Source organism: Pangasianodon hypophthalmus, chromosome 14 (genome assembly GCF_027358585.1).
Source record: "Pangasianodon hypophthalmus isolate fPanHyp1 chromosome 14, fPanHyp1.pri, whole genome shotgun sequence".
NCBI classification, from domain to species: Eukaryota; Metazoa; Chordata; class Actinopteri; order Siluriformes; family Pangasiidae; genus Pangasianodon; species Pangasianodon hypophthalmus.
This window is the reverse complement of record NC_069723.1, coordinates 13,508,451-13,533,674: the sequence shown is the minus strand read 5'-3', so window position 1 is coordinate 13,533,674 and position 25,224 is coordinate 13,508,451. Positions and strand designations below refer to the sequence as shown.

The 25,224-nt window shown below is 39.6% G+C and overlaps 1 protein-coding gene across 2 annotated transcripts; it reads left to right on the top strand.

Moving 5' to 3' along the window:
• Window positions 1-1,346: 1,346 nt before the first annotated feature.
• Window positions 1,347-24,839, top strand: ankrd13b (ankyrin repeat domain 13B). Of its 2 annotated transcripts, none has more exons than XM_026924965.3 (15): window positions 1,347-1,853; window positions 8,596-8,731; window positions 9,351-9,475; window positions 11,524-11,569; window positions 15,739-15,882; window positions 16,065-16,278; window positions 17,881-17,947; window positions 18,133-18,214; window positions 18,335-18,399; window positions 18,784-18,920; window positions 19,218-19,375; window positions 21,032-21,208; window positions 21,457-21,620; window positions 22,031-22,114; window positions 22,947-23,119. In XM_026924965.3, exons 1-15 carry the CDS (start codon window positions 1,746-1,748, stop codon window positions 22,971-22,973), a joined length of 1,734 nt encoding a protein of 577 aa, XP_026780766.1. In that variant the 5' UTR covers window positions 1,347-1,745; the 3' UTR covers window positions 22,974-23,119. The 2 variants fall into 2 exon arrangements, with proteins under 2 accessions (XP_026780766.1, XP_026780765.1); XM_026924964.3 differs by having other exon boundaries at window positions 1,348-1,853; window positions 22,031-22,107; window positions 22,947-24,839.
• Window positions 24,840-25,224: the final 385 nt, after the last annotated feature.

Sequence of the window (25,224 nt, the reverse complement as noted above, 5' to 3'; positions counted from 1 at the left end):
TCCCTTGTGTCCACATATGACAAAAGCGAACTAGTTAACCAGCAGTTAAGTAGCTTTCTAATTTGTGCTAATGTGTCAGTAAGTCGATAACTGAACCAGTTTTCTGATGTCTGTTCATCAGTCAGTTTGGGCTCATAGGCTTTTCAATGCGGCCTCTTGCCTTTTTGTAATAGTGCAGTAAGCAATATGTAATAGCTAGTAATTTGCAAACTTCATGAGGTAAAGGTACTGAGACTAGTATCGTCAGATCCACAGTTTTCCTACAGAATTGGACTACTACATCTACTGCTGCAGGCTGTTTTTATTTATTTATTTTTTTTGGCAGTTGATGCAAGGTTGGCCATTTTGGATGCATTAGATTAATTATATTAATCTTCTGCAAGTAAAATAAATAAGATGTATTTTTAATGCAATCAGTAAATAGAAGTACTGTGTTTTTGATTAAAACTTCTTACATTATCAGGCATATCAGTACAAATAAGGCAATGTAACTACAGTAGATGCATATGTAGCAAGAAGTATATGTTGTTACTATATGAATGTATTATGCTGTGCATCAGTGAATTGATCTACTTCACTGATCACATCATAGCTGGTTATTTATGACAATATGTGGGATAAGTGGGATAATATGAAACCATTTAGGACTGTGGTGAAAGAACTAATTAGTTTATACTTTATCTGGGCTGTGTATTGTAGGCATATGTTGTTACTTGCTTAAATATTAAAATACAGTTGGCAGTGGATCCTCTGCTGAAAAATCCAGCTTGGTCTGACCAGCTACCCGAACACAGCTGAACACATTAATGGATAAAATGTTTGAGATTTTCTACTTGCATTACTGTTGTGTTATTTTCTTCTAAATAACATGTCTATGATGTCATTATTAGCAGTAATTCAGAAACCTTTTCCTTTTCACCAGCACTTACCAGCTTGCAAAGATGGTCTACCAGTTTAAACGTTTTCATCCATGGCAGTTGGTCAGACAAAGCTGGATTTTTCATAAGGTTCACAGAGTAGAGTTTATAGAACATAGATTAGGTTTTAGTTTGTTTGTTTGGTTTTTTTTGGTATTTGAAAGGCTTTGGGGTTGGCTTTAATTGGCCATGGACTGCTTTTGTTGCTTTTGCATGGCAGCCCTTGCAACCCTGATAGAAATGCTCTTAGGTCTTTTTTTTTTTTAGTATCTTGGGCATGAAAACCTACAGCATTAAGCAATGCATTGCTCAAACTATGGAACACCTTCAACTGTACTTTAAATATGGTGCAGGCATTCTGATGCTTTAGACATGAAGAACAGGGTTTCTAGCCTGACATATTTACATGCGCACCCTGCCGTTAAGTGCGCATGCAGTGAGCAGCATCACCGTGCAGCGCGTGATCACCGAAAGGGGAGCAACTGAGAGCTCTCGCTCATAGGCGTCGATTTCTAGAGCAAAGTGACAGAGTGGAAGCGAGAAGGCCAGAGCAAGAGACGAGGGAGGGAGACGGCGCGGATCATACTCATCTGAAGAAAGCCTGAACCGTCTTAGCTGTCGGACTTTTACTATGAGGAAGGGATGCTGCATGAAGCAGGGGACAGAAATTCCCTCATCCGGAGTCGTAGCGATAAATCAGCACGCGCCCCGTTTAATACTGACTAAATAGGCTCGCGCGTAAAAATAACAAAAAATAAATAAATTAATTAAAAAAAAGAAGAAAAGAAAAGAAAGAAAGACAGAGAGGTAAGGAAGTATGTTCCGAGGATGATTTCAGCCAAGAAAACTCCAGAGAAGAGCCGTTACCGCCTCCATTATCTCGTTTGGCACAACAAACCCCGGCAGTTGGAGAAGGAGCTGTCGGCGAGCGAGCAGGTGAGAGGCTTCGGGTCTCTGTGGTTGCGTCCAAAACCGCATCCTAGCGCACTACATAGTAGGCTAAATGTCATGATAGCGTTATTATTGAGACATACTACTGACTATACTGTTTTGGTAGCATTTCTTTTTATTTATTCTTTCTTTCTTTTTTTTTTTTTTTTTTTTGAGGGTAGAGAAGAGTGGGCCGTGTCTGACAGTGTAAACGGCTCAAGGTGTGTCATGGTAATTAACACACAACCCTTCGTTAGATATTAGCTATTTCTTGTTAAAAACTCACTCATAGCCTGTTATTTAACGCATACTAGCATAGAGGCTAACCCCCGGCGCGCGCCTGTACTCTGTCACACCTGGTTGAGCCTTGAAGCGCTACCGTGCCGTTCCCACTCCTTTTTCCCCCTCAAGCTCTAACTTGTTAATTATCAGCTGTTTAATGCCTAAAACATACAGTAAATGTCCACAGAGAACTGCTCCTCCCTGTTTCCACGTACTGGGGCTAAAGGTGTATCTACTGCGGGTGTTTTTTTTCGGTAAGTGTCTCCCTTTGAAGCGAACTGGTGAAATGGTGTAAATGAGAGGGTGTGTTTAACACTAGCAGAGGCACAATGGCTGCTTGAATGATGCTTCTCCATTTTCCATTCAGTCTCAAACAGATTTCATTAGAGAGGGTTTGTCAGGAGCACACCAGCTACAACATTTAAATACAATTAAATCCACGCATTAATCTGCCATTAACATGGATTTGCCACTCTAATTAGATATGAAGGAAGCAGTAGGCTGTAGATCACAACAGTATGGTGATGTACATAAGCAGGTTATAGCATAGAAATGATTTCTGTTTCGATTTTTAACCTTTATCATATGGTCAGATATATAGCTATACCCCTGAAGGAGAAGGACACACAGAAACACAAACACTCATGAAAAAAAAAGAATAGTACATATTTATAAATTGTCTGCTTTAATGTTGGACGACATATAGCCTATATGATTACATACTGTTTATTTATGTATTTATTTACTTATTTTTTTTTACAAATTCTAATGTGCTCTAATGTGGCCTGGTGGTGCACACTGTAGCACACAATATGCTGTAATGAGCACCGCAATTAGAAAAAAAGCATTCTAGATAACTGAGCTAAGTTTTCTTGGTACACTACATACATACAAACTCAAATTCAGAGCTCCAGCATGTGTCACTGGACATATGCAGCTTTACATCCTTGGCCCTCAGTGATAAATCAAAAGTTAACTATACAGATTAATATCGTCATATAAAGCACCCCTGCTTTATCTGATTTACTAGTGACAGCATAATCTGGTCAGGGTTGGCACAGAGTGCAGGTTCATGGTTCAGAGTGACAGTGAGCCAACATCAGGCATGGGATGGGGTGTAAGCATGTGTGTACTGTATGAAGGGGCTGAGAAGGGAGGTCAGTACTACCATGATCGAGATTGGAAAGATAGGGCACAATGCCATGACAAAGACAAAAGTGCTGCACCAGCATGTGATCGGTGTTGGGTGTCGGAACAGACGGAGCAGAAAAATTCAAGCCACCATGAAGGAGGCGCGAGGTCATCAATAGCGAAGAGATGAATTGGAGAGTAGGGAAGGAAATTCAGTGAGATAGCCGAATTGTAGAGCTTAATTTGCAGTTTGATTTGACCATGCATAAAAAAGGAGCACAGGCTCAGAGTAGACAGTCGCCGGTTCGGAGGAGATGAAGGAAATTGAGAATGGATTAAAACGAAGTACAAAAAAAAAAAAACAATTGGTGGGAGCTGCATGACAGAGAGATGAATTATATAATATTGCCTACAACATAGCTACAATTATTAAAAAAAAAAAAAAAGCTTTTTACACAGAAGTGTGCATCCAAATGAGAGAAATTGTTATATCACATATAGGATCCTGTTTAGCTGGAGACAGCCACGGCTTAAATATCTGCATTGGCAACAAATATCCTTGCTAACATGTAGTTCAACAGCATGGATGACTTATATTTCCATCCATTTTTAGTTTATTCTGTTGGCAAATCTTTCTCTCAGGCCTCTCTCCAGCCTGTCTCCTACACCATGAAACCCAACACTAATTGCAGAATGTTGTCACGGGGGATGAGGATGATGCTTGGGTGGGAGTAGCCTGAGATGTAGTTAACTTATTTGAAGGCTTTTAACAGACGGGGCAGCATGAGATGGGACAGCGACTGACAGGGCTAAAAGATTGAACAGATGTCTGCACAGACGAGACCGCAGTATGTTATGATTGTGTGGGATGCTGAACTGGAAATGAGGAAATGGAAGGTACTTTGAGGATCATGTCTGATTTCATTACGGTTTATGGACAGGATTTACCCATGGTAGAACAGCAGCAGACTGTGGAAAAGAGCACAGAAGTCTCACGGGAATCTAAAAAGGATGCATGCAATTTCCTTATGGGTATTTCAGCATTATAATTCATGTAATTCATGTAAATCATGTTACTAATAAGCAAGTTCCTCTATTGTAATTTGAATATGCAAAACAACAGCTAGCGTGTGCTGATGCTCCTCTGCATTCGTCTGCAACGCGTGGAAGATTTTGTTTTTCATGCCGGATGTAGTCTTTAAACTGGCCTAAATGAGTGTGTAGTTGTCAGCAGAAACATTGGCCTTTCTGATTACTTTTAATTGGGAAATTGGGAAAAATTGAAAACCTGTGTTTTATGAAGTATTGTCTCAGAATATGAAAAATTGAAGGGATTCGACTTTGGTAAGTCTAAATAACCCTGGGTCGACCACATACCTTTCACCACTGCAAATGTTTGCATTATCAACTTTCGATAGTACTTAATATGACCACAACGACCATGACATGGGAGAAAAGGTCTCTTCAAGGAATCTTTGAATGGTTACAGGTTCTAAAGGGCTTCTATTAGAGCCCTTTCTGAAAGGAAAAGCCTTTGTTGTAGGGTTCTGCCTAGAAGTAAGGGAGCTAGAGTGTAGTGATGAAAAATAATGCAGACCATGTTTAGATATAATATGAGGTTGGTATTGTTCCTATATAACAGGGGTTTCACCTGTTTAATCAGTTGATCTTGGCTTTCAGTAGACTCAGGTGTGGCTTCTGCTTGGTTGGAATGAAAACCTGCACCCACACCAGCCCATTCCGGATAAAATTGGACACCCCTGCTATATAAGGTCATGTTAAAGTATCGAAATGCTGACTAAGCGTCCATTCTGTTTCCTGTCTCAGAGCAAGTATGACCACTTTTGCCATGAGTATTTCAAAGCTCACAAACCCCCCCACCCCCAAAAAAGAAGATTCTGTCTTATTAATGAATATTTGCTCCAGCTGTACCGATAGAGTATGAGGGCTGATAATCTAATGGCTGTGACATTTTATAAGGAAGTTATTAGCGTCTGCACACGCATTTCCTCTCTCTTTTGCCTTCTACAGTGAAAATGTGTTTCCTCAGCCTGGCTCATCAGTAATGGCTCGGTCGGAACAAGTGATGTGTGTCAGCTTGCTGTGCATCACCCCAGCCACACAGCAAGCACTCAGGGAAAAGGAGACCCCATTCTCTCTCTCTCTCTCTTTCTCTCTCTCTCTCTCTCTCTCTCTCTCATCCTCTGAGTCACTGACACTATGTCAGCTGAAATTTGAAGTAATCGGGAGCATTTTTCCTCAAAAGCTCTCTTATCTCCACATCCTCTGTGCTGCTTGTTTGATTACTCTCAATCATGACTGGTGTTAGGTGAGAGTATACTTGCTAAAAGGACCATAAGACAGCATTGTTTGTGTTCATTTGTGCTCGGTTTTTACTGATCGGTGGCATCTGTGCACACTTTCATATGTTTTGCCCACACAGAGGATGTTTTATAACTAGGTTATTTCACCACGCACTGCATCTTGCATCTTGTTCCCCCGCGAACACACAACTGCAGACGTCTGTGTACACACATATACACACACACACACATATGTACCTCTGCCTACATTCCACATACACAGTTTGGGCTCCCAATAAAAGATTGATGCTGGTTTAAGTAGCTGCCAGAAAACATTAGCCAAGGCAAAGAGAACGCAGGAGCAGATGCTCCGCCAGAGATGACTATCAATAATGCAGCCTCCAGCCGGGAGAGAAGAAGGAAGAAAAAATTTGGGATGGAGGAGAGCAGGCACTAAAATGTGAGGGAAGACCCTAGATGACATAATATCCTGAAACCCTAGGGACTAACTACCATTTTATATAGCCCTCTGTGTGTTTGAGTCACAGCAGAGTTTGTGTGTGAACAGTCAAATGTTCCACTGTTTACAGCACTATTATCATCATAGTGTGTATGTGACAGAGCGGAAGTATTGTTAATATTTTTTTAAAAACAATGTTCTGATTGGCTTTTCAGAAATGAGAGAGAAAACAGATTGATACAGTGAGGTAGAAAAAGGTTGGAAAGGTAGAAAAAGAGATATGAGATGAATGCGGAACATACAGTGGAAAACTTAAATGAATAAAGAAATGAACAAACAAATGAAATAAATAAGTTATTAACCACAGATGTAAGGTGGGTGTTACAAGGCACTCACTTTCATATTGTTTATGTTGTTTCACTCAAGGCTTCTAAATCTAGTGTCTTAAAAAGTCCATATGAGGGAATCCTTAAAGTGTCTATGTAGAACCCTACAGTAAAAGGTTTCCCTTTCAGAACAGGTTCCACATTTAATCCATTTAATCCTTTTAAAAACTAGGGCCATCAACCAGCCAAAGAACCTTTAAGGGAACCTTTTTAAAGAGTGTATGTTTAAAAGAAATAAAATATTTGATTTCAAGAATACAGTCCATTTATTTCTGAATTTGTTTAGTTTATCTATAGTAAAATTCAACCACTCCGTTACACCAGGACCTTCCTCCTTTTCCAGGAACACACTATTACACATTTGACATAGGGGAACATAGGGTAATTAAGGACAGGGCCTTTTTTTTAAAGTATAAATTTAGTATAAGTGAAGTATAAAAGTATAAGTGAATGCTAGATTAGTAGGGTGTAACCATATATTTTCTATTTAAATTCAATTTTTGCTAATACGAACAGGGCATAATAAAGCAATTACTGACTTTGCACATGGTCTGGATCCATTTGCTTTGGTGAGAAAATTAATGTTTGTCACTGCCTACTGAGTGACAAGAAAGGCCTTTTTTTGTGCAAGATCCAACAGTAGTTCAGTTTGTATGGAGTAGGTGGGTGAGCAGAAATGTGCATGTGCACAAGACTGGGTGGAGAAATGGCAAAGAGCAGGTCAATGAGAGGCTAGTGACAACTGATTAGTCTTGTTCTGTCTTCTTGTCTCATATCACTCTGTACTCCTTCATAAGAAGGAATTTCATACATATCTCCCACTCACTCTTCCTTTCTCACTCTCCCTTGAGTGTTCAGCTGTCGTCTGCTCTCCTGTTTTAGCCTTGGGGCTGAGCTGAGCTGAGTTTCCCATCGGACTGACAGAAAAGCCATCATTTACTTTAAAACCCCTATCGTGCTTCCATCATTCTCTCTCTCTCCCTGTATCTCAGTCTGGTTCCTTCCATCACACCATCCTGTCACGTCACACTCCTTCCTCAGCTCCCTCTGTTACCATAGCAATGCCCCTCCACTCCCTCTGTGTCCCCACCCTTCCTGTCCTCCCTTTTCCATTGTGAAGTAGCTGATGTTTTTCCAGCTCCTTGGGGAGCCACTCAGGCTCCAGTTGTTGCTCATGAACACGCTGCTGGTGTTAACGAGGGAGCTGCCTAATTGCAGAGCAGGGAACGGGGCTTAGGGAGCATGCGTGCACCACATGGGAGTAGGTTTCCTATGCAAAACAACATTACAGATGGGTGGACTGAATCTACAGCACACATGCACATACACACACATAAACATGGTGCATATTCTGTTAATAAAACAAAGAAGATACAGAGCATGAGGTAAGAGCTGACAGTAAGTAGACTCACATTATACAGGAAAGGCGAGTGGCTGTACATGCAGGCGGTCATATTAACATTTGTGATACAGAGACACTCTAAAGAACTAAGAAACAACACACACACACAGTATGTGGTTGTAATACACCACTTAGGCTGCTGGTGCAACTGTAAGGAAGCAGAACAGCTCTCCCAGCAGACAGTAAGCCCTCAGGCTGTAATATGTTTCCATTATAATGCGCCTGTCTGAGGCATGTGCATAAAACCACCATTATGTGACTCATTTACTGTAAGCTTGCTCAAAATAAACCATTCGTAAGACACAGCTAAAATCTGCATATCCTCATTGTCACGCCGGCCCAGCCTTGCCTTAGCAGCTCTTACGACCTTTCTTCCTGACAGTAGGATTAATGTGTGTGGACATAATTCCAGGCAGAATGCCAGCTCATCAAATTGATCAACCAGGATATACTGCATGCATAAATAACAGCATTTTCACTGATAAGCTCTGAGATATATTCTCCTTATAAAGCATAATGTCAGCTCTTTCCCAGCCCCAGTGGCAGTCAGGGGCCAGGAAGGCACAGGTTTGCTTTTGAAATGCTGTAGAATTTCTCATGAATGTTCTGATTTTTCTCATGGTTTCAGCTTCAAGTGCGATGGTTTAATTATCACTTGTCACTTGTCTCGTCATCGCATTGTCTCACCTCAACCGTCTCTTTCCGTTTCCCAGCTGTGCACAGTGCCTAAGAAGGAAGTGAGACACTGTTTGTCTTTCTTTCTCTCACCTTCTGGTTTTCTCAGGTGGACGTGGAGGTGCTAGACCCACGGGGTCGCACTCCTCTGCATCTGGCTGTGACCCTCAGCCACCTGGAGTGCGCTCGAGTGCTGCTGCACTATGGCGCTGATGTCAGCAGAGAGAACAGCAACGGCTGGACAGGTAGCACAGCAACACTGTAAACACTGAGTGTGCTTACAAGTACTAATAATACGTTTTCAGCAGTTATCAGATTATTCATGTGGTCATGTAAATTGCACAGTATGATATCTGATATTGAATTATATTCCCCGCCTTTTTTTTTTCTAAAGAAAACTCCCTGGTGGATTTATTGGCAGGGTGCAAAGTGACTGCATACATTCACATTATTACATTACTTAAGAACATGTAAAGACATCTGGCATGGTGTGTAAATCCATTGTTTCCCCACAGATTAGACCCTTGGTGTTAATATTGTGAGTATGAGCACAAAAATTCTTTCAGAAACAAAAAAGCATGAAGGGTGGTAGATAATGTGAATGCAAGCAAGATAGATGGGAAGAGAGGCTATAAAAGAATGTTCAGCTTTATAAGAGAAGTTATTTCTCGCTATTTCCCTTTATGACTGCAGTAAAAAAAAAAATTTAATTTACCTCTAATATTGCTCTCTCTTTCCGTATTCTACATCATAAATCAAACAAGATAATCAATTAATATGGTGTCTTACCTGTATGTAAATACTGAATATGTTTGCATAGCTATCTCTCTCTCTCTCTCTCTCTCTCTCCTTCTTTCTCTACAGTTTTGCAGGAAGCCATCAGCTTGCGTGATGCTGAGCTGGTGCGGCTGGTCTTGTGTCACAGAGACTACCAGCGCACAGTTAAGAGACTGGCAGGGATACCCAGACTACTAGAAAGACTGCAGCAGGTCAGCTTTTAATGGCAGAAACAGCAGCATATCTAAATCCAGAACACAGCCCAAGAGAGAACAATCAAAATGTATACGACTTCCTAATGCTTACAAAATGCAGGTAGCCTGCCTGATTTGCCTGATGTACCCCCCATTGAGGCTATAAATATTGCAAACGTAACATTTGTATCCAATGTGTGTAGAGCAGAGACTCTGTGAACATGACTGGCTGATTGAAAAATCAGCCAAAAAGAACTGTCAGCTTCACCTAAAATCAGTCCAGCATTTTTTAGCTTAATATCTATGCACTGCATCTGTAGTTTATGTGTGAAAACTGAAAGGTAATACTGAAATTGCACATAACACTATTCAGACCTGCAGAGGTGTCTCTGCTGCATGCGATCGTAACCTTGAACTTAAGTCCGTCATCCCGAAATTCATGTTTTGAGCTGTAAATACAAGAGATGGGAGGAGACAGCATAATAAATGGAGACATTGTTTATCCTAAGGACAGAATTTTATATTTAAATTTTATATTGATCAAATTTTAACCTAAGTGAGCTGTTAGCGAATCGGATGTATGCTTGGTCAGCTTGTCCTTGAAACCATCAGGACATTTTCTTTACAGGAGAGCACACTGAATTAACAAAAACATTGGCATTGTTTTATTAATTTGACAATTCAAAACAGAGAATTAAAAGCATCATAAAATAGCTTACATCATGAACACACTTTAGTATTTCATGATCACAATTTAGCATCTCCTGGCCACATTAACTTGTGCACACAATTAACTGCTGGTGCATGATATGGTTCTAAATAATTGTGGCCTGTCCAGACACTGACTGTAATTTCCAACCGCAGATGCCTAAGCTATCTAAGCTTTACGCTTTCTGCTGCCAACCACTGTATACTTCTATTTCATCATGCAAATGCATGGATCAAGTGCTATTTTATAAACTGCAAATCATGTATGTATCATCATATTAGTCTATTTTTTTTGTTTATTTCTAAATTGTCCTTAGATTTTATGCTTGTTGCAGTTGACAACAAAGAAAAGAAAATGTGATCTGCTTTTTCACTCCTCATTTTCTAAAGCCTGATTTTTTTGGGCTTGAAGGCAAGTGATTGTTCTTAAAGATGGTAATCTAGATGTTACTGAAAAAGAGAACATCTTGGACACTTCTATTCACCGGTGTAAGCCAACACTAAATAACAAGAACTTAAGTCACCGACTCTGAATATGGCCCAATAATTTCAACAAGTTTACCTGCACTGACAAAAAAAGAGCAGAAAACTGTTTATTCAAAACACATTTATTATGGAAATAATTGTTGAATTCTGTCAATAAATGTTTACAATATGTCACTGTATAGCCTGACACGACTGCAAAATTAAGATAGATAGACATGAAAATATCTTGCCAAAGTTGTTCGTATGTTTTATCAAACTTTCACACACTGGAGTAATACAATAAGAAACAATCTGTTTCTTTATGCTTTTCCAAAGGTTTTATGTGAAATCAGGAAACTGAAACACTTCTGTATTTAGTTTTGTGAGGTTTATGACAACTTCTCTTTCTGAATAAGCAGTGCCATGCCTGAAAGGATGAATTATACAGGTTTGAAGCTTAAGTTATAAATACCATTGAATTCATGAAAGCTTTCTACCAACAACCTGTTTTGCATAAATGTTTATTATAACTTCCCAGAGAGCAGAATGCTAATTTTCAAACACTCACAAACACATTCATGAAGAATTGATACAGGCAGAGAAATTAAGACAGACAAAAACATTATGACATATGGTATACTGTCCTGCTTTATACACTGCTCTTTCTTACACGGCCAGTCTGCCACACATAGAGTCTACATTTACATTTACATTTATGGCATCTGGCAGATGCCCATATCCAGAGCAACTTACAGAAGTGCTTTGAAGTCCCTAGCAATAAATACATCCTCATACTGGTCAGGGACTATTGGGGAGGTAGATTACTGACCACACATTAACCCTCTGTCTTTTCTCCACTCCATCTTTTTCTCCTTCTCATCTCTCTCTCTCAGGCACAAGACTTTTATGTGGAGATGAAATGGGAGTTTACAAGCTGGGGTATGTAAACTACACATAGCTACAAAGATATTTGAATTGTTTTTAAATAGTAGAAACAGAAATAACACTCCCAGCTAACTAAATTCCATTGTCATTATGCAGCCACAGCATATCTTAATGACCAAAGTTTCATCATAGCATCCTTAATAATTAAATAGTGAGAACAGGAAAAGGGAAACGTCTGGATACATCATGGCAATGTAACTTTGCAACATTATGACTCACATACTGCTCAAGTTCTGGCACATACTTTATATAGTTGCCTGCTGGTAATCAGTATTTAACCTCATATTTATGGGTAGATTTGCAGGAACCTATATATGCTGTAGTCTTCATTTGCCAAAAACTGTTCGCTTTATAGAGCAGCCATTGCGAATACCAATATTTTCCCCCATGAAAGATGCACAGCAATAATTTAAGTTAATTAGCTAGTATTGTGGATTTATTATATGTAGTTTACTTAAGCTCAAAAAATACAATAGAGTAGTGTACAGTCAGAACACAGAAGGTGCATTTTTCATTTTGACCTCCTGTACCGATAACAGTGGACAAAGTTTTAAAAATCAGGTTTGAATGCTGCAAGTGACTTTTACCTAAGGTGATAAGACAGATACTGATGTGGGTGATGCTGATAACTCATTTCACATAGTAAACTTATTTTTTAAAATCTGCCTAATGTTTTTCCATTAAGTTATAAATGTACAGGTAGAAATCTTCAAATGTGATTTTCTCCATTTAAACCTTTGGGGTAACTAGACATTAAATATCCCATACCTTTATATGTGATGGAGATACATGCAAAACCGTCACACGTATATCCCTATCTAATGAACAATGACAATTTGACATACTGAGCAGTTGCAGCTTGGGGTGGTAATTAGAACACTGTGCGACAACATGACAACATCGTTAGTAATTTAGAAATGAGAGAAATGGTAATCAAATGACCAGAATTTAAAAGTTTCTATGTTGCAAGTTGTGGCCCTACCATACAAATACCAGTAAATGACATTGCTGGTACATAGTGTGTTAGCTGGGACTATCTAGGATCATTTTGAAGGATGGTACAGTTAGATTGATTCTCTTTCAGAAGGACATTTTGTGTCAGACAGTGTTAGTCGAGATTCTTGTTCAAAGACTTTGAAGTGGAGACAGGCTTTCTGGGCTTTGTGCCACCTGCCTCTCTGTCACTTTCTCTGTCTCTCACTCTCACAGTCTCTATTTCTGTCTTTTTTTTTTTTCTTTTTTTTTTTTTAAATTCAGGAATATTGAGGTAATCCATGTTTACTGACTGGCTTGTCCAATATAACAATTTCATATAATTTTTCACCTTACATATACATGAGACTCATCATACTAATTAGAGATCAATAACTTTAAGCAAAACAGCTATATACTAATCAATGAACTAATATTCCCTTTAACAGTTGCTGTTATGTAATAGAGTTTGATGTGGGATTTGAGTTATTTTTCACTCCCTACCGTTAAAGATTGAGTTTCGTATAAAATAATGATGATTCAGTAATCATTTCAGACATGATTACAAAACAAAAATTAGAAAAATTGAGCAGTATTTAAAGAAAGAGATTAATGAGCAGACCAAAGTGACAGTAGTGAAGATGTTTGAGAAGGTCTTCAGTCCAGTTCGGTTCAGGTCTTGTTGAAGTTGAATGTCCTGTACCAGTAACTGAACTTTCATTTCAATCATGAAAACCCTATGCCACTCATCTGAGATGCTTCTTCAGTTTCCCTGAATAGTAGAAACTCGCAGGTATTCAAACTCTGTGTGTAATTCACACCCATGACATCATTAGATTGGCATAAGCCCAAGATCCAGATGTGTGAGTTTGCATGAAAACACCAGGTTAAACATGTCAGGTTATAGGTGATGTTGCAGACCTCCCCTTCTGTTTAGAGATGCTTGTTCCAGTTTGACAAAGATAGCATTGTTTATGCATCTTTTAAACAAGTTTTCAGCATTCAGCATTCTCTATCTAATATGTGCACACTGCAGTCTTCAAAAGAGTGTCTTTTGTCCTTCAGGTGTGGGAATACAATTTATGTACCTGTGTTAAGGTGTGCACATAAGATATTGTTTTACATCACTGATGTACAAATCTGTACCTTTCTTACTGCACTGAATGGCATATTTTATGTTTCTCTGCTTGTGTTCTGGTGCTTTTTCCATTGGATTTGAAATACACCAATTTACAGAAGATACTCGTAATACAGCCAGATTTCTTTCCTTTGTTCTTCCTTTTTGATTATGGGTCTGGAGGTCCTTCTGGACATTGTGGCTCTTTTTACAGAAGCCCAACTTGTCTAATACAACGTTTTAAGGCTTGTTGGATGTTTGCACACTTGTACTTGTGCTTGTACTCAGAGCATTTTCAGCTTGGCACAGCGTTCTGTTCACGTTATAGAAGAAATGTTCCAGTGTCAAATAGCAAATGCAGAACAATAATAGCTTTGATATTCACACGTGTGCATAATAAATATGACAATAATGTAAATGGAAAAGCGGGCCAAGGACCAGTACCTGAGGAACAGCTTGTGTTACAGTGTCAAGGGATGATGTGCCATTCCCACATACAATAAAGTAGTAATATAGGATACAAAGCAAGTAAGAGCAGCATCAGTAATGCCAAAAGTAGAGAGCTTGGACATGAGTGTTATGGTTTACAGTGTTAAATGCAGCACGTAATTCGGTTCATTCTCACTTAGATGAATTTTTAACCTGGGATACCTTTGATTTTCTATGAAGACAGGTGCAAATGTGCCAAGGATAGTGGGAGCAAGAGCGGTGAAAAGCAGGTGATGAGAGCAGGAGGAAAATATTGAAAATGTCTTGATTTTCTACTGTTTGAGAAGCAAATCTCACCAGGTGGTCAGTCAGATTGTTAAATGTGGCAAAGGCTCTTGTCATGAGTCACACTCACAGACACAGTCAAGCCACACATTGAAATCAGTACAGTACAAGAGAAGAGACAAGAAAGAGACAGACACAGCACCATGGTAGCCACTATTGCTGGAAGCCAATCCATGATTACACTGATCCAGCAGTTGGAATTTAATGTTTTTTCTGTTTGTTTGTTTGTTTTTAAAATATCCAAAATCTACAGTATAGCTAAAGTCTATTTTAAGGCATATTTTTTCTTAGGCATTTGACTAGCCTACAGCTATGCATGCACTTTATTCTGGACGGCTAAAAATCTTGAATTAGATTTGGAAAAAAAATATAGCACAACCCAAATGCTACCCAGATCAGGTCGTCCTTCCAAACTGAGAGTTCAGGCAAGAAGGACAATTGTCAAAGAATTGTCCAAGAGGCCACCTGCAGCACTAAAGGAGTCACAGAGCACACTGGCTGAAATAGAAGATCCTATTAGGCATCAACAATATCATCAGCTCTTCACAGATCCGGCCTCTCTAGGAGAATGGCCACAAAGAAACCACTTCTGAGAAGGACTAAAGGCACTCCTTTAGTTTGCTAGAAGGCATGTGACAAAATCTGAGAGTTTTTGGGAAAAGATTTCACAAAAAGATATCTAATATACTTACATTTAATGTTGCAACACAGCAAAAAGAGAAATAATCACTAGGGAATAATGAATACTTTCTGGAGGCACTGTAGCTGCTATAACATGAGTGGTAACAGAATCTAACTTGTCTCCCAGACATTCCACAACATTAAATGTATTTTATTATTGTTATTTACAAATTGTTGTGATACAAGTGGAATAAAACACTTCAGGGCTTGCTGTTATAGGAAAATAATCAACAATGGGGTTGTGCGATGTGGCCTAACATGAAAATATTTTTCTATAACAAAACAGCATGAAGTGTTTTATTCTACAGCATACCCTGTCATGTTTTATTTCTTACGTAATAACTATGGTAAAACTTGATGACCCATTTAACAAAATCTATTCTTGCAATGCGTGATGCAATTGATTTAATGCTCATCTTTAGTTGTGTAGATATTAGGTATGTTCTGGGTGGTCCTTTCAAACGAGGCTATATACATGGGTACCTTTTTCAACATGTCTGTCTTGCAAAAGAGGTTCACAGGCTCAGTTGGATTTTATATCTATAAATTTAGGATAATTGATTAATGATTCACCTTTTATATAATATTTACCCTGACTCCACATCTCTCTTCGTTTCAGTGCCACTGGTGTCTCGAATCTGTCCGAGTGACACATATCGAGTGTGGAAAAGTGGCCAGTGCCTTCGAGTGGACACAACACTAATGGGGTTTGAGCAGATGACTTGGCAGCGAGGCAACCGCAGCTTCATCTTCAAGGGAAAAGGTGACAGGGAGCCTTTTTTTTGCATCCCCATCCTCCCATTTTATTCAGTTTTAATACCATTTTATCTCTAGGATAGAGTCAGCTACACATGTATTTTAGCCATATCTCCAGAATGATAGATGGTAGCACATGTGGTCTCTTATTCAGTCCTTACGACTCCTCCCTTTCTACGTGTAATTCAGACTCCAGTGCTATGGTGATGGAGGTGGACCATGACAGACAGCTGGTGTTCTGTGAGACACTCCCATGTCTCCCATCCTCTCCCTCCTCTCGTCCTCAGAGCACTGCTCTCAGTCTGTTGGGGGTTCTGCAGCCCAGCGATGAGCAGGTGGCTGCTCGGCTCTCAGCCCCAGTGGTCACAACACAGCTAGACACCAGGAACATCACGTTTGAAAGGTGAGCCAGGAATAATGGTAACCATAAATACAAAAACACCCTTCAAAGCTACACTTAACAACCTGGGTGAACAAAGTGAGGCCAAAAGTTTACATACACCTAGGCTAAAGACATTCAAACGCAAATATTCACAACTCCACACATTTCCTGTTACCATACATTTCCTATGTTAAATCAGTCAGGGTATATACTTTATTACCTTAAGGGGTCATTTAAAAAAATAGATAAGTGACATTTTTTTTTTCAGATTTTCAGTGGGTCAAAAGTTTACTTACTCTTTGATGGTGTTTGGTGATATTTCCTTTTAATTGCTTAAACTTGAATCAAACACTTGTGTTAAAGGTTTAACTTTCTTAACGACATCCGCAAAGTTTTGCTTCAGTATTTCTAGATAATACTCTTCTTCATGATGCCATCTATTTTCTAGAGTGCACCAGTCTCTTTTCCAGCAGAACACCCATACAACATGATTCGGACACCCTCCTGGTTTGAAATTTGGATTGAAAGCCTCACTTTTTCACTCCATACATAGCACTGATCTTTATGGCCAAACAGTTCAATTTTTGTTTCATGACCAGAGAAAACTACTCCAAAGGGATGCAAACTGCAGTCTGGATGTTTTTATGCCAGTTTTGGTGTAGGGGCTTCTTCCATGCATGACAGCCTTTCAGGCAATGGTGATGGAGTACTCTCTTAATGGTGGATGCACATATTTGGTACCTGATGCCTCCAATGTCTTCACCAGTTTCTTTGTTGTTGTCTTGGGGTTCAGTGGAACCTTTCATACCAATGTTCGTTCATCACTGGGACTCAATTTGTGCCTCTTTCCATGATGATGTGGTCCCAAGATTTTTAGATTTGCATACAGTTGTTTATGCAGATGTTTGTGGTACCTTCAATTGCTTAGAAATTGCTCCTGAAGAGGAACTGGACTTGTGGAGGTCCACAGTTTTTTTTTTCTGAGGTCTTGGCTGAGTTGCTTGGATTTTCCCATGGTATCAAAGGCAAAAAGGCACTGGGTCTAAAGGTAGGCCCTTTTACAGCCACAGATACACTCCCAATTAACTCCTAATTATGACAGTTGGCCAATCAGGAGCTTCTAAAAGTCATCACATCATTTTCTGGAATCTTTCAGATTGTTTAAAGAGACAGTCAACTTGGCATGTGTAAACCTTTGACCCACTGGAAGGCTGATGTTGTGAATTAAAGCTAAAATAAATCTGTCTCTAATCAATTGTTTTAAAATTACCTCTGATGTGAACAAAGTAGATGCCCTAATTGACTTGCCAAAAGAAATGTATAATAACATGAAATGTATGCAGTTGTGAAAAACTGAGATTGAGTGTCTTTAGGCCTTAACTGTAAGTATGCTGTAGTAGAGTAAATTATATTCTGTTGTTCCCCTGGCCCACATTATATCTTCTTATGTTCTACACGAATATAATGAAGTTGTGAAATTACTGAGAGATCTCTTCATTTGCTTGCAAATCTTCACCTCTTTTGTTAAAAATGTCCACCAATACAATTTTAGCTACGGAAAGCATGATAGTCACTCCTGTCTGCACATCCTCAGTGTTAAAGCATCTGCCCCTCTGATTGCAGGAACAAGACAGGCATTCTCGGTTGGCGAAGTGAGAAAACAGAGGTGGTGAATGGCTATGAATCCAAGGTACTGCTTTTCTGCCTACTCACACAGAACACATATGCACTCTCCTGCATAGTGTGGTTTTATAGCTTGAGGAACTGGAGTCAGTTTCATTGAGAAATGTCCTCAGATCAATACATCAGATCCCAGAGGAAATGAGTCTGCCTGTAAATGCACAAGCATCGCTAACTGCTTTATGCATGTTTCAGGTGTACTGCGCCTCCAATGTAGAGCTGATCACTCGAACACGGACTGATCACCTCGCTGAACAGCACAAAGCCAAACCCAAAGGTATCCCATTTGAAAATAATTGAAAATAGTGACTTCTGACTTTTATTTGGTCTCTGTGTAGAATGACATGTGAGGCCCTGAGTTTGTTTTTTGTTTAATTATGCTCTGCTTATACTGTAGGCAGTAAAACACCACTGCAATCCTTCCTGGGCATTGCAGAGCAGCATATGGGAACTAACAATGGGGTGAGTGCAGTTTATGTAGTACCGATAATACTGAGTTAGTTGGTAATTATGATTCTCATTATCAGTCTTAAGCCACATGATATAGGAAACATTCACCCATTGTGTTTGTCTGGTATTAATGACATTAGTGTGTTACTCTCTGTGTTTTGTTTAATGACTTTTCCTAGCCTGGGAATATTCAGTGTCTGTGTTTGGCTTGTTTTAATAATGTTTTCCATGTCTGTGTATGATTAGTTATTTTCCCACTCTGTGTATATTCACCTTTGATATTTGTCTTGTATGTATAACACTTTCTGAGCCTGGGGAATATCCATGCTCAGTGCTTGCCTTATGTTAACGAGGGTTTCCAAGTCTGTGTATGATTTATGTGTGTGTGTATTACAGCAAACAATGGTGACCCAGATGTCATGCCCTGTGATGAACAGCAGAGCCATGACAGCTGAGGAATACTTTAATCCAAATCCGAGCAACACCCACAGAGATATTGGTCAGCCTTGCCATCTCACCACCAAAACACAAAGGTGCTCACACATCTTGCATCTCTCACACATGCGTTTTGTGATCATAACCACTCTGTGTCTGTGTTTGGGGAAAGACAGTAATCCAGGGGAATGAGTCAGAGGGAAAGCTCTGTTAAAACACAAGTAATTTCTTGGTATAATAATAACAACTATGAAACAAGATCCACTTCTGCACAGACATCTTTGCTGCCATGTGGAGTTTAGCTTTAACATAAATCAACATTGGCATCTATTTTAAGAACAGTATAGTGAAAAAAAAACCCTAAATGTGAGCTAAACTGTGTCCTGTGCACTCAGGTTCAAAGCCAAGCTGTGGCTGTGTGAATCTCATCCACTATCCCTGGCTGAGCAGGTGGCTCCCATTATAGACCTCATGGCCATCTCTAATGCCCTGTTTGCTAAGCTCAGAGACTTCATCACCCTGCGTCTGCCTCCAGGCTTTCCCATCAAGATAGGTAAGAAAAAGAAAGTATCTTTTTCATATTAAGCCTTCCAGGGTAAAATAGTGAAATATTCTCCTATTATTCAGTCTGAATATGCTCATAATAGACACGTACAATTAGGAGTACTTGCATAGCGGAAGTATCTGTCATGTCAACTCCAGAATCAGCATCGGACTCCATCTCCCAGAACACACCACAGCCTACAAATATGGACACCAAGGACTACAATACCCAACCATCTCATTCAGTGTCACATTCACAGTCTGATCACACACACACTTGGTCTCAGTTAGCATGTACCTACACTCACTGAGCACTTTATTAGGAACACCTGCTCGTTCATGCAATTATCTAATCAGCCAATTGTGTGGCAGCAGTCTAATGCATAAAATAATGCAGATACAGGCCAGAAACTTTGGGTAATGTTCACATCAACATCAGAATGGGGAAAAAATGTTATCGCAGTGATAATGACTGTGGCATGATTGTTGGTGCCAGACGGGCTGATTTCAGTATTTCTATAACTGCTGATCTCCTGGGATTTCCATGCGCAACAGCCTCTAGAGTTTACTCAGAATGGTGCAGTAAAGGAAAAAACATCCAGTGAGCAGCAGTTCTGCGGACGGAAATGTCTTGTTGATGAGAGCGGTCAACGGAGAATGGCCAGACTGGTTCAAGCTATTGGGATATGGTTGAACGGGAGATTCATAGCATGAAGGTGCACCTGAAAAATCTGCAGGAATTGCATGCAACATGTCAACATGGTCCAGAATCTCAAAAGAATGTTTCCAACATCTTGTGGAATCCATGCCATGAAGAATTGATGCTGTTTTGAGAGCAAAGGGAGGGACTACCCAGTATTAGTATAGTGTCCCTAATAAAGTACTCGGTGAGTGTATATAAGCACACCCCATACACTCACTCTTTGCGAAGTATCTGCTCAGTGCTTTGTTCTTGCATCTGACATACCAAGCTTTGTATCAGTGTTCTTGTTCATGGTTTTTGATCTGGTCTGTTTTCCTGGTTTTTGTGATTTTTGCTTTTGACTTTGATATTGTTTTTGTGAATTGCCTGACCTACTGCCCATGTAAATTACAAGGCAACTCACAATATATACATGTGCTGCATTCAGATTACCTCAGAATTGGGTAGTTGAAACTTCTGAGTGACAAAGTGGGAAAAAAAACATGGAAGTCTCCATGTTTGTCTTTTTTAGCAACAAGCTATATAGCTGATATACATTTACCTTCTCAAAGCAGTGAACTGTATAGTCAGTGTTATAGATTTAACAAGTGAATATGTCTGTATGTTGATTGATCTAAAGCAAATACTAGTATATACATTATAACTCATTAAAGGTAAAAAGTGCTACTTTGTTTATTGTTGATGCTATGAGCAGCCATATTGATTTGATGTCACTTGCTGAACTCGGAGTTGAGGAGATTGTCACAAGCAGGAGGAATTCCGGAGTAGTTGAGGTGGCGTTTTCATTGGTTTTTCCTAGTCGTAGTTTGGGAATGCAGCAGTAGTTTCAACAAAGGGTGTGGAGCTGGTTGGGGGATAAGGAAGGTTCAGTACTTTCTTTCTTTTTAATTGAAACATTTAGGAGGCTCTAAAAGCTATAAACTACTGCATATTATTTTGCATCTCTCTTTTCTCTGTCTTCAGAGATTCCCATCTATCACGTCCTGAATGCACGCATCACCTTTGGGAACCTGAACGGCTGTGAGGACGGAGGAGTGGGCCAAACAGAGGCAGACATGGATGGACAGAAGGACAGCCCCAGGACAGAGACACCATCTCCCGGCAGTGACTCGTCCAGCGTGTCCAGCTCCAGCTCGACCAGTAAGAATTAGCCTGTTCCTCACTCAACAAGCACAAACGACTTGGAGTCTTAAACATTTCAGCTTCACCTGTTACAGCAATTTGAACTGAATGAATGGAGGTTTATTCCATCTTTCACAAAATTGCCTCAAAGAAAATCCTTTACTCTTACTCAGTTAATTCACCACAGTTCCAGAGGTAACACTAAGACACTGGCTGTTATGCTGTGTGTGTGTGTGTGTGTGTGTGTGTGCGCATGCATACCTTAGACTCATGCCATGGAGGTGAAATTCCAGCATCTGTGTTTGAGGCACCACGAGGTTACAGCATCCTTGGAGGGAACCAGAGAGAGAGCATGCGTGAGGAAGAGGATGACCTACTACAGTTCGCCATTCAGCAGAGTCTACTGGAGGCAGGCTCTGAGTATGACCAGGTAAGAACCACACATACACACACACTATGTATATGTACATATTTTATAAGGACTCTTTTCTTTTACATTCTGTACAAAGATAAGTAGATGAAGAAGTGCTACACTGAAAGCTAATAAACCAGGAAGCATTTTCAAACATAACAAAGAAACTGACACAAAGTAAAGAAGGTGACACATTCTTCAAGTTTACAGATTGTAAAGTGACTGTAGGTCACATATTTAGAAAACAAATCCAGTTATTAACTGACTCATGTAGCTCCAGAGTTTGCCTATTATCAGATTATACAAGTGCTTTTAAACATATGAATTGAAATATTGCCTAAAGCTGATAGTTTATAATCAGATTATTTTGTACCTGTAAACATACTAAGACACAAATGATGTATGTTTCCAAACTATGTTCTCTGTAGGTGACGATTTGGGAGGCACTGACAAACAGTAAGCCAGGAACTCATCCTCTCTCATGTGATCCCAGCCGCCTGGAAAGGTCCGCAGTCAGTATCTCTTCATCCCTGTAGTCTCTTAGCCACCACTTGGCCTTTTTCCACCATCTAATATACTGTATACATCAGAGGTGGTAGTCTCAAAGCCCTACAGAGATTTGTAGTTTCCAACTTTCATTCAGTGTCTTACAATTGAGACAAGATGAAACTGAGTAGTTTGGGGGGGTTGGATTTGAACTCATGACCTTCCGATCAGTAGCACCAGCCTTAACCACAGAACCACTTCCCCCAGTCTGACACCCTAGCTGTACTGAACCACTCGCACCACTCACTGGCATCACTGAAAGAAGTTTACAAATTCACACATAATTTCAGTGTCCTAAATCATGAACTTTGTATTAAAATTGCAGTTTAGAATTTTTATAATATTGCCATGCAACGGATCCAGTTAAATTCTTCATTGCGCTGCTCCCAGATGGAACAGAGATACTCAGCTCTACCATTTTCCCGAAAAGGCAACTCACAAGATATACGTAAAACTAAGGTTGGTTTGGGGAAGAAGAAAGCTTGTGGATGTTTTGATTGCAGTTGAGATTCACTTTGGATGCAGAATGCCCTCATATTTTACAAATTGCTTCTTTAACAAGAACAAATTATCCAGATTGATCAGTACAATCCAATACCCTTCTTGAGTCTGTGTAGTCCATTACTGCCGCATCTGATTCAAACCAGTGTTACCTAGAAAAACCAAGATTGCCCAAGTTGACTGCTAGACTGAGTTTGTCTCCTAATGCTAAATAGCAGTTTATTTATTGTTAGCCTCTTGGCTCAGTTTGCAGATATCGTAGTCACTTTCTCTCTCTTTGTCATCTTTCTGTATCAGAACTCCACAGCACAAGTCCAGCTCTGAGTCCAGCTCTGGCAGCACACCAACCAATGAGGCGCCATGCAGCTATGATGAGCAGCTACGTCTGGCAATGGAGCTGTCAGCACGTGAACAGGAAGAGGCAGAGCTCCGGCAGAGACAAGAGGAAGAAGAGCTTCAGCGCATCATACAGCTGTCACTCATGGAGAAGTGACAGGAATCTGAGGAAGCAAAAATCAAGGGGCAGGAGAGCATATGCAGCAATAGTCTACTGAGAACTGCAATTCTCTCCTCTCCCATGTTCAGCCTCTCCTCCTCCAGCAGCCTGTTTGAAGCTCAAGGATCCAACAGTCACAGAGATCTGTCTCTGTCCACTTTTTACAAGTTTACAACCACAAGCTACTCAACTCATGGGCAGTCAACTGACAGACATCACACTCATGTATAACTATACAGCAAACCTGTATTTTCATTTCTTTTCAGGCAATTCAACAGAGCTCACAGCAATGTCAGGGATCTCAGCATCTCTCATAAAGCTGTTTATTACCCAGAATTCCTAGAGCACCACTCACACAAAGACTCAAGTCCTCCCACTAAATACCACGGGAGAGAGGTTTACAAAACTCTATTGCATCATTTTCTTATGGAATTGGATAAATTAGATTTGGTTTTCATTTGCACAAAATGCAATTGCACTCTTATAGGAAGCATAATGAGGCTCCTTATGCTAAGAGGTGCCAATTAATGAAACGTGTACATGTAGAGACTGTCTGCCTCACATAGAGGTTAAGTTAGACTGTTGGCAACTACACAAAATGCACGATGGAAACAGCATGATCCTGTCCTCATTTTGGCACATCATGCTTGCACAGCTTCGTTTTATTTATTTCAATGAGCAAGAGAAAGGTTTTAATTGGAAGATGTGGGACTGCAGTTTTGTGGTCACTAAGGAGTGTGAATAATATTGTATGAAATTAATGAGAGGTTTATGGTCTTTTTCAGGTCAGTAATTGGGTTAAGCAGAAGTGTACTCAATGAGAAATTAGATCCTCACTGCAATATTTATACTTTGTGTCATAAACAGAATTTTAAACAGATCAGAAAACATACATTATAATGTATGTTTTATACTCAATATGGTGCTATGGTAACGTCATTTCCATGTAAAAATCTATAGTATGTTATTTTCTGTTGGATTCAACAACTAAGCTCCCTACCCTTTTCAGTTTATTTTCTGGCTTCCATGCAGTGCTTCCCAACCTAGGCCTTCAGTAGACTCTAGAATCCTTCGCCCTAACATGGCACTGGAGCTCCTGATTCATCCAATCACTGTACCAACTGTTGGCAGGAAGATCAGGTGCACCAATGCAGGGAGAAAACAGCAAGGGCTAGTTTCTCTGATCCAGATGCAGTCTCATACTGGACAACAAATACTATATCTTGAATGGAGAATCTCTAATCAGAGATTTTCTCCTTATTCTGACAATCTGGGTCTAAGCGACTGGCTACAATTGTATAATAATTGCAAATAATACTGACACAAGATTCCTTTTAAGCACAATTTAACACAAAGCAGTTGGGCTTGGTGATTATAGCCAGTCAAGAAGTGACCAAAGGGCTGTCCAGCAGCATAGAACAATAGAGGGAACATGTGTATATTTATGTGTAGAGTTATGAAGACGATTAAGCATATTTAGAGAGAAGTGATTATAAGGATTCAGTTATGTAGAAATGCTTGATGTGGTTATCATTAATATTAAACCAACATATTCCACTGTTTTTTATTTGCACCTGATATGAATGTGGACTGTCACTATGGTGTCTGTATGATGTGATAGAACTCTCTACAACAACGCTGCTCAAATTTGTAACCTCAAGAAAGATTGAATAAAAGAGAAAATTTCACACTGAGTGGAGAATCTTATGGACGTCATTAACACTAGAGGGTTAGAATTACTTTTGATACACATGAAAAACCATCTAATGTTAGTAACCTAAGTCAAAATTTAGATTTACAATAATATTTATATTTAAGTTATTGAATATTCGCTTCTTCCAGTATACCATACACTTCCTCTGAGCATTCAGAGAGTGTCATATATTGGAAACATTATGTATTAGATAACATTATGTATCTGGTCATTTCCTCATTTCTTTGCCATAACCATCAGTCAGCATGTGGTTCTGTGGATATCATGAGAATGGGAAACTCCAGCATAAAACCCTACTCACCAAAAGATCTGGCACGCAAAGATCTGTCATGTTAGTCTACGTACAGCATGTCACACGATGAAAC

What these genes read in the sequence shown, in the direction of transcription:
- ankrd13b (XM_026924964.3), top strand. Translation starts at nt 1,746, where the DNA reads ATGATTTCAGCCAAGAAAACTCCAGAGAAGAGCCGTTACCGCCTCCAT. An exon ending in ATATGGGAACTAACAATGGG is followed by an intron (nt 18,400 to 18,783) that starts GTGAGTGCAGTT and finishes TGTGTATTACAG; the next exon opens with CAAACAATGGTGACCCAGAT. An exon ending in GTCCAGCTCCAGCTCGACCA is followed by an intron (nt 21,209 to 21,456) that starts GTAAGAATTAGC and finishes TGCATACCTTAG; the next exon opens with ACTCATGCCATGGAGGTGAA.